Genomic DNA, 8,654 nt, shown 5'->3' on the forward strand with positions numbered 1-8,654 from the left:
TATGCATGCATATAAGCATAACCAATGGACATAAGACACTGGGGGGTAGGGGAGGCCAGGGGATTGTCAAGGGCGGGGGGAAAAAAGGAGAAATATGTAATACTCTTTGTAATAATTTAAGCAATAAAAAAAGAGTAAAAAAAATAATAATAATAACATTAAACTTAAATGGATTAAATACTCCAATCAAAAGACATTGAGTGAATGAATGGATAAGCAAACATGACCCATATATATGCTGTCTACAGAAGACCCACCTCATTAGAAGGGACTCACACAGACTGAAAGTGAAGGGATGGAAAAATATCTAGCAGACAAATGGAAAGGAAAAATATGCTGGGGTAGCAATACTTATATCTGACTAAATAGACCTCAAAGTGAAGGCCATATCAAGAGACAAGAAAGGCCACTTCATTATTCTAAAGAGTCTATACAACAAGAGGTTATAACTTTGGTAAACATATATGCACCCAATGCAGGAGCACCCTAATACATAAAAAAACTTCTGGGAGATATCATGGGAGAGATTGACAGCAATGCAATCATAGTAGGAGACTTTAACACCCCCATTAACATCACTGGATAAATCCTCCAGACAAAAAATTAGCAAAGAAAGAACAATCCTATATGACTCACTAGATCAGATGAAATTAATTGACATCATTAGAACATTCCAACCCACCCCAAAACTACAGAATATGCATTCTTTTTAAGTGCACATAGGACATTTCAAAAGATAGACCACATATTGGGACACAGGCAAAGTATCTCCAAATTTAAGAAGATTGAAATCATATCAAGCATTTTCTCAGACCACGATGGCATAATATTACAAATAAACTACAATAAAAACAATAAAAAAATCAAACACTTGAACGCTGAATAGCATACTATAAATAATGATTGGGTATGATTGGGTCCAAAGGGATCAAAGAAGAAATAAAAAACATCCTGGAAACAAATGACAATGAAAACACAACAATCCAAAATCTTTGGGACACAGTGAAAGCAATTCTGAGGGGAAAGGTAATAGCATTCCAGGCCTTCCTAAAAAAAACACACACAAAAAAACAAGAAAAACTAGTAATAAAACATCTAACTCTGTAAATAGAAGAATTAGAAAGAGAGCAACAAGAAAAGCCCAGAGTGAGCAGAAGGAAGGAAATAATAAAGATCAGAGCAGAAATAAATGACATAGAGACCAGGAAAAAAAAAAACAATACAAAAGATCAATGAAACCAAGAGCTGGTTCTTTGAAAGGATGAACAAGATTGATGAACTGCTAGCCAGGCTCACCAAGAATCAAAGAGAGAGGACCCAAATAAACAAAATCAGAAATGAAAGAGGCGAAATAACAACACACCCTACAGAAATATGAAGGATTACAAAAAAAATACTGTGAACAACACTATTCCAACAAACAGGTCAAAACAGAATAAATGCACATATTCCTAGAAAAATATGACCTTCCAAAACTCAACCAGGAGAAATCAAAAAAATCTGAATAGGCCAATAACTATGGAGGAAATTGAAGCAGTAATCAAAAAACTTCCAACAATCAAAAGCCCTGGACCAGACGGCTTCACAGGGGAATTTTATCAAACATTCAAAGAAGAAATAAAACCTATCTTCCTCAGACTATTCCAAACTATTTAAGAGGAGGGAACACTTCCAACATCTTTCTACGAAGCCAAGATTACTCCAATCCCAAAATCATACAAAGAAAGAGAATTATAGGAAAATATCCCTCATGAACATAGATGCAAAAATTCTCAACAAAATATTAGCAAATCAAATCCAGCATTACATTAGAAAGATCATACACCATGACCAAGTGGGATTTATTCCAGTAATGCAAGGATGGTACAATACCCACTAATCAATAAATGTGTTATATCACATAAACAAATTGAGAGATAAAAACCATATAATCATATCCATTGATGCAGAAAAATCATTTGACAAAATCCAACACCCTTTCTTGATAAAAACGCTCAGCAAAGTGGGAATAAAAGGATGATACCGCAACATAATTAAAGCCATATATGACAAACCCATAGCCAACATCATACTCAATGGGCAAAAACTAAAATCATTTTCCCTAAGAAAAGGAACAAGACAGGGATGCCCACTCTCACCACTCCTGTTTGACATAGTACTGGAAGTACTAGCCATTGCAATCAGACAAGAAGAAGAAATAAAAGGCATCCAAATTGGAACATTAGTAAAACTGTCCTTATTCGCAGTTGACATGATATTGTACATAGAAAACCCCAAACACTCCATCAAAAAACTACTTTATTTAATAAATGAATTCAGCAAAGTAGCAGGATAAAAAATTAGCACCAAGAAGTATATGGCTTTTCTATACACAAATAATGAACTCACAGAAAGAGAAACTTAAAAAGCAATCACATTTACCATTGCAACAAAAAAATTAAGATACCCAGGAATAAATTTAACCAAGGAGATAAAGCAGTGGTTCTCAACCTTCCTAAATCTGCAATCCTTTAATAAAATTCTTCATGTTTTGGTAACCCCCAACCATAAAATTATTTTCGTTGCTACTTCATAACTGTAATTTTGCTACTGTTATGAATCATACTGTAAATATCTGATATCAGGACGACCCCTGTGAAAGTGTTGTTGGACCCTCAAAGAGGTTGCAACCTACAGTTTGAGAACCGGTGAGATAAAGGACCTGTACTCAGAAAATATCAGGACACTGAAAAAGAGATAGAGGAAGACATGAACAAATGGAAGAATATACCATGTTCATGGATTTGGTAGAATCAACATCATTAAAATGACCAAACTACTCAAAGTTATCTATAAATTCAATGCAATCCTCATTAAAATACCAACCACATACTTCAAAGACCTAGGACAGACTCTCCAAAAATTCATCTGGAGTAAAAAAAGATCCCAAATAGCTGAAACAATCTTGAGAAAGAACAATGTTGGAGGGGACCTCAACACCAGATATCAAGCTATACAACAAAGCCACTGTTCTCAAAACTGCCTGGTACTGGCACAAGAACAGACATATAGACCAGTGGCACTCCATCAAAAAACTACTTTATTTAATAAATGAATTCAGCAAAGTAGCAGGATAAAAAATTAGCACCAAGAAGTATGTGGCTTTTCTATACACAAATGATGAACTCACAGAAAGAGAAACTTAAAAAGCAATCACATTTACCATTGCAACAAAAAAATTAAGATACCCAGGAATAAATTTAACCAAGGAGATAAAGCAGTGGTTCTCAACCTTCCTAAATCTGCAATCCTTTAATAAAATTCTTCATGTTTTGGTAACCCCCAACCATAAAATTATTTTCGTTGCTACTTCATAACTGTAATTTTGCTACTGTTATGAATCATACTGTAAATATCTGATATCAGGACGACCCCTGTGAAAGTGTTGTTGGACCCTCAAAGAGGTTGCAACCTACAGTTTGAGAACCGGTGAGATAAAGGACCTGTACTCAGAAAATATCAGGACACTGAAAAAGAGATAGAGGAAGACATGAACAAATGGAAGAATATACCATGTTCATGGATTTGGTAGAATCAACATCATTAAAATGACCAAACTACTCAAAGTTATCTATAAATTCAATGCAATCGCAATCCTCAAAATACCAACCACATACTTCAAAGACCTAGGACAGACTCTCCAAAAATTCATCTGGAGTAAAAAAAGATCCCAAATAGCTGCTACAATCTTGAGAAAGAACAATGTTGGAGGGGACCTCAACACCAGATATCAAGCTATACAACAAAGCCACTGTTCTCAAAACTGCCTGGTACTGGCACAAGAACAGACATATAGACCAGTGGAAAAGAACAGAGAACCCAGAAATTGACCAAAGTTACTGTGCTCAATTAATATTTGACAAAGGAGGCAAGAACATACAATGGAGTCAAGATAGTCTCTTCAATAAATGGTGTTGGGAAAATTGGACAGATAGATGCAAAAAAATTAAACTAGTCCTCCAACTTATGCCATACACAAAATAAACTCAAAATGGATAAAGGATTTAAATATAAGATGGGAAACCATAAAAATATTAAAGAAGCCATAGGCACTAAAGTAGCAGACATTTGTCAAAGCAATATCTTCATTGATACAGCTCCTAGGGCAATGGAAACTAAAGAGAAAATAAACAAATGGGACTACATCAAAATAAAAAGCTTCTGCACAGCAAAAGAAACAATTAACAAAACAGCAAGAAAACCCACTGCATGGGAGAACATATTTGCCTATGTTATCTCTGATAAGGGTTTAATCTCCAACATTTACAGGGAACTCATACAACTTAACAAAAGGAAGATAAACAATCCAATCACAAAACGGGCAAAGGAACTAAATAGATACTTTGCGAAAGAGAACATACAGAAAGTCAAAGAGACTTATGAAAACATGCTCAAAGTCACTAATCATCCGAGAGATACACATCGAAACAACAATGAGATACCATCTCACACCTGCCAGAATGGCTATCATCAACAAATCAACAAATGACAAGTGCTGGCTAGGATGCGGAGAAAAAGAACCCTCCTTCACTGCTGGTGGGAATGCAGACTGGTGCAGTCACTGTGGAAAACAGTATGGCGTTTCCTCAAAAAATTAAATGAAACTTTCATTTGATCTAGTAATACCACTTCTAGGAATATATCCCAAGAAACTAGAAACACCAATCAGAAAGAATATATGCACCCCTATGTTCATAGCAGCACAATTCACAATAGCTAAGATTTGGAAACAGCCTATATGCCCAACAGCCGATGAGTGGATTAAAAAACGGTGTTACTTATACACAGTGGAATACTACGCTGCTGTAAAAAAAAGAAGGAACTCTTACCATTTGCAACAGCATGTATGGAACTGGAGAGCATTATGCTAAGTGAAATAAGCCAGTCAGTGAAAGATAAATACCACATGATCTCACTTATTTGTAGAATATAAAGAACATTATAAACCCATGAACAAAAATAGATACAGAGGCAAAGAAGCATCCAACAGACTGTCAAGCTACAGTGGGAAGGAAGGGGAGGGTCGGGGGGAGAGGTAAGAGATCAATCGAAGGACTTGTAGCCATGCATATAAGCATAACCAATGGACGCAAGACACTGGGGGTGAGGGTGAAGGCATGTGCCAGGGGATAGGGGAGGCCAGGGGGAGGTCAATGAGGAAAAAAAGACATAAGCACTACTATTTGTAATACTTTAAACAATAAAATTAAATTAAAAATTAAATTATTTAAAAATAAAAAATCTTTGATATAGAAATTAAAATTATATTCTAATAATTATCAATAATTACACAAATAGGTAGATTGAAAAGAGAAAATATACTACTTCAGGTTTATGAGAACATAAAGTCATTTTTATAAATAACATATGTATAAAGATATTAGAAAAGTATATGCCCATTTTAGAAGAGTTATGTCTAATTACATAAAAAACATTTTTTCATTAGTAGGCTTTTCATTGTAATTTTATGCCAAACAAGTATTTGATCAGCTGTTTTCCTCAAAACAGAAAAGCAGAAGCTAAAATAATAAACATAAGTGACAGCTCTTTAGAAGATTTTAGCACCAGTTTCAAAAGTTACAATTGGATTCTAAATTACAATGTGTAAAGAACAAATTGGTTATGAATAGTTTTACTCTACTTTAGGCTCTGCTTTTCTTATGTGAACTTAAACTTCAGTCCATAGAACTTTTCAACTCATTCCCAGCCACCGTTTCTGCAGACTTCTAGTTACAAGTACAAATGCAACTCCAATCATGATGTTTACTACCTCCCATCCACTGCCCAGCCATGCTGTTACCTGGAACCAGCTTCAAGGCATTCTCCAGGTACTCATCTTCTGTGATAGGACGACCATTTAACTCCAGCTCCAGGGTGAAATCCCGTACGGCCCAGATAAAGTCTGGAAAGAAACTCACAAATTCTGTTGAATCTTCTACTCCATCTGGCGTAGTGGAGGACTTTGCCCTAATGAGTTCTGTCAGCTCTGTCACGTAACTAGGACCTGGCTAAGGAAAATAAACTTTCTACCCACAATTCCCACATTTCTCTATTCAGAAAAACAAAAAACAAAACAAAAAATAGTATTATGAACACTCTCACTCGGTTCCTTTTGGTCTACCAAAGGCAACTAAGTGAGAGGGAAGGAGAAACTGACTGGATCCCCATTCCCATTGAAGCCATGGCACATGTAAGTTGGGTTCCTAGAAGGATACTGCAGCTGCTCCAGGGCCTGGTGGTTGATGGTGCTCATGCTGTTGTAGACGAAGCTGCTACATAGCAGCACAGCCAGGGCAAAGATCCACGAGTCATTCTTAGGGTCGCCCTGGAAGTACATTAGGGCATGACATTCAGGGGTTTACCCTATAGAAATTCATTCAGACACTAAGTCTAACAGTCCTTCATTTTATTTCAGGTAAGTTACTCACAATGCAAGCAAGTAAGTTTGAAGATGGGAATAAATATACATATGAGCTTTAGCAATTACAAAAACATTACTTGTGACTGTGATTTTGTCATCACAGGGTTTTCTTTTTAATGAATTGGATGAAATAAAATAACATATAAAGTAATTTAGTGCAGCACCTGGTGTGCTATTAGGTTCAATGAATGGTATTAGCACATATTTATTCTACATATATTTGTTGGTCATGGACTATATAAAATATTCCATAGTTAACATAACTGGGGATATATCCAAGAAGTGTTTATGGGAAACTACTGAATATTTCCACTGTTGTTAAAATTAAAAATCAGTTTAAAATGACAAATATTACTTTCAAGGTCACTATTTCAAAGCCATGATGAACATCTATAGCAAGGAATATAACAAGGATAATATCTATAGGATGCTTCATAAAAGTAACATATATAAGCATTGGAACCTGTAGCAATAATAGTAAATTAAGGGGGAAGGGAGAGAAAATATCAACCAAAGAACTTATATGCATATATGCTCAAAACATGGACATTGACATAAGCATGCTGAAGGCCTGGAGAGGGGATAGGTGTGAGAAAGATGTGGTCAATAGGAGGGGAAGAAGGGAAATATATGTAATACTTTCAATAATAAATATAAATTTTAAAAAGCATTAAGTTAAAATTTACAAGTCTAGCATGGAAGATCAGAACTCTGAAATTGGGAAAATTTTACATAACATAAAATCTTCCTCAGCATCTTGATTGAAAATTAAAGACTTAGCAGAGTGTGAATTTGAATAAGTGAAGGTATCTTGCACATGGAAAGACCCACAGAAGCAAAAGTAGACATGGCCACATACAGAAGTCTTTTCAAAAAAAGTAGAGTTATTTGATCTGACTGGAACAGAGGGTAGGTCAAGAAGTTAAAGCTGGATAGTGAGCCTAGGGCAACCAGATGAAGGACCTTAAAGGAGGGGTTAATTTGTTTGTATAAAATACAGCAGGTCTAAATAACGGCACAATACAGACTTTTCATTCCATTACAAACACTCTCTAAAGTTGTTCCCCAGAGCAAAAGTGGAAAATATCAAGAAAAACTTGGAAGGAAATGCTGATTTGTCCATTTATATTCCAAAGCCCAATTTTAAAAAAATGATTACAATAAGAAGTGGCACTTATGACAACCAATAGGTTATACAGACAGCAAGACTGTTTGATATATAAAAATAAACACAAAATTTCTACGTCTTCTTTGGGCATAAATAAAAAGTTGTAGAAATTTAGGTACTATTTACAAATAAGTCTCAAAATAAAGCAGAAAAGGAGAAATCATTCATTTTACCCTTTAGTAGAAAACTAAAATATCAAAAACCCATCTTAAAATGTTGTAAAACAAACACATCTTTTATAGAAGCATCCCATTCAGAGGTGTCTCAAAGTCTTCCAAAATGCTTGGTGAGTACTTGGTGAACTTCACCAGAGGACTGCAAACTTTTTGAGGGCAGGGCTTTTACATGGGTCACTAGTATCTACAGTACTAACTTAGAGACCCAGGAATATGGTGCTCAGCAATTGAATCAATTATTCATGCACTGCCAAGAAATAGAAAAAATTTACTCAATGTACCATGACACCTTACCTAGAAATAAGAGTCAAACAAGGGAGCATTTGCCTGATATATATAACTAGTAGTCCGGTGCACGAAATTCGTGCACTGGGGTGGGGGGGGAGGAAGGGGCCCCTCAGTCTGACCTTCACCCTCTCCAATCTGAGACCCCTCAGGGAATGTCCAAGTACCTGTTTGTGCCCACACTTTTAACAGATAACAGCTCCATTGTTGTTCCTTTCTTATGCTTAAAACCATTGGAATTAGTAGGTATTCAAAGTGTGTATACATTTTGGGGGGACACCCTGTATATCTCTAGTCAGCGGTGAAAGAAACCAACAGCAGATTTGGAACCCCCAGACAAGGAACCTCGCTCACAACCCACATGTCTACCACTTCACTTTCAACCTTTGTGGGCAGCAGGAGAATCAACGTTTTCTCTCAGAAATTAATTCGGAAAAGCACGTCCTGTCACCCGCTGCCCAGCAGGAGTGAGCTAGGCCCCAAGCAAGTGAGGCTCAGTCAGGGCAGCCTTCACTCATGGGTGCTGGCACCCAAAGTGCACATTCCTCCTCTACAGTCGCCCCAA

At 36.2% G+C, this 8,654-nt stretch overlaps 1 protein-coding gene across 2 annotated transcripts in view; it reads right to left on the bottom strand.

Annotated features, from left to right (window-relative positions):
- The window catches only part of LOC102247043 (guanylate-binding protein 6-like), a 203,135-nt gene that overhangs the window by 85,235 nt on the left and 109,246 nt on the right, over positions 1-8,654 (bottom strand). For both annotated transcript variants that reach the window (XM_014537340.1, XM_014537339.1), the window contains exons 12-13: positions 6,255-6,364; positions 5,840-6,036 (exon numbers count right to left, since the gene is read on the bottom strand). In XM_014537340.1, coding sequence (XP_014392826.1) covers positions 5,840-6,036; positions 6,255-6,364 — 307 coding nt within the window. The remainder of the gene's footprint in view (positions 1-5,839; positions 6,037-6,254; positions 6,365-8,654) is intronic.

Source organism: Myotis brandtii, unplaced genomic scaffold, assembly GCF_000412655.1.
Source record: "Myotis brandtii unplaced genomic scaffold, ASM41265v1 scaffold177, whole genome shotgun sequence".
NCBI lineage: Eukaryota > Metazoa > Chordata > Mammalia > Chiroptera > Vespertilionidae > Myotis > Myotis brandtii.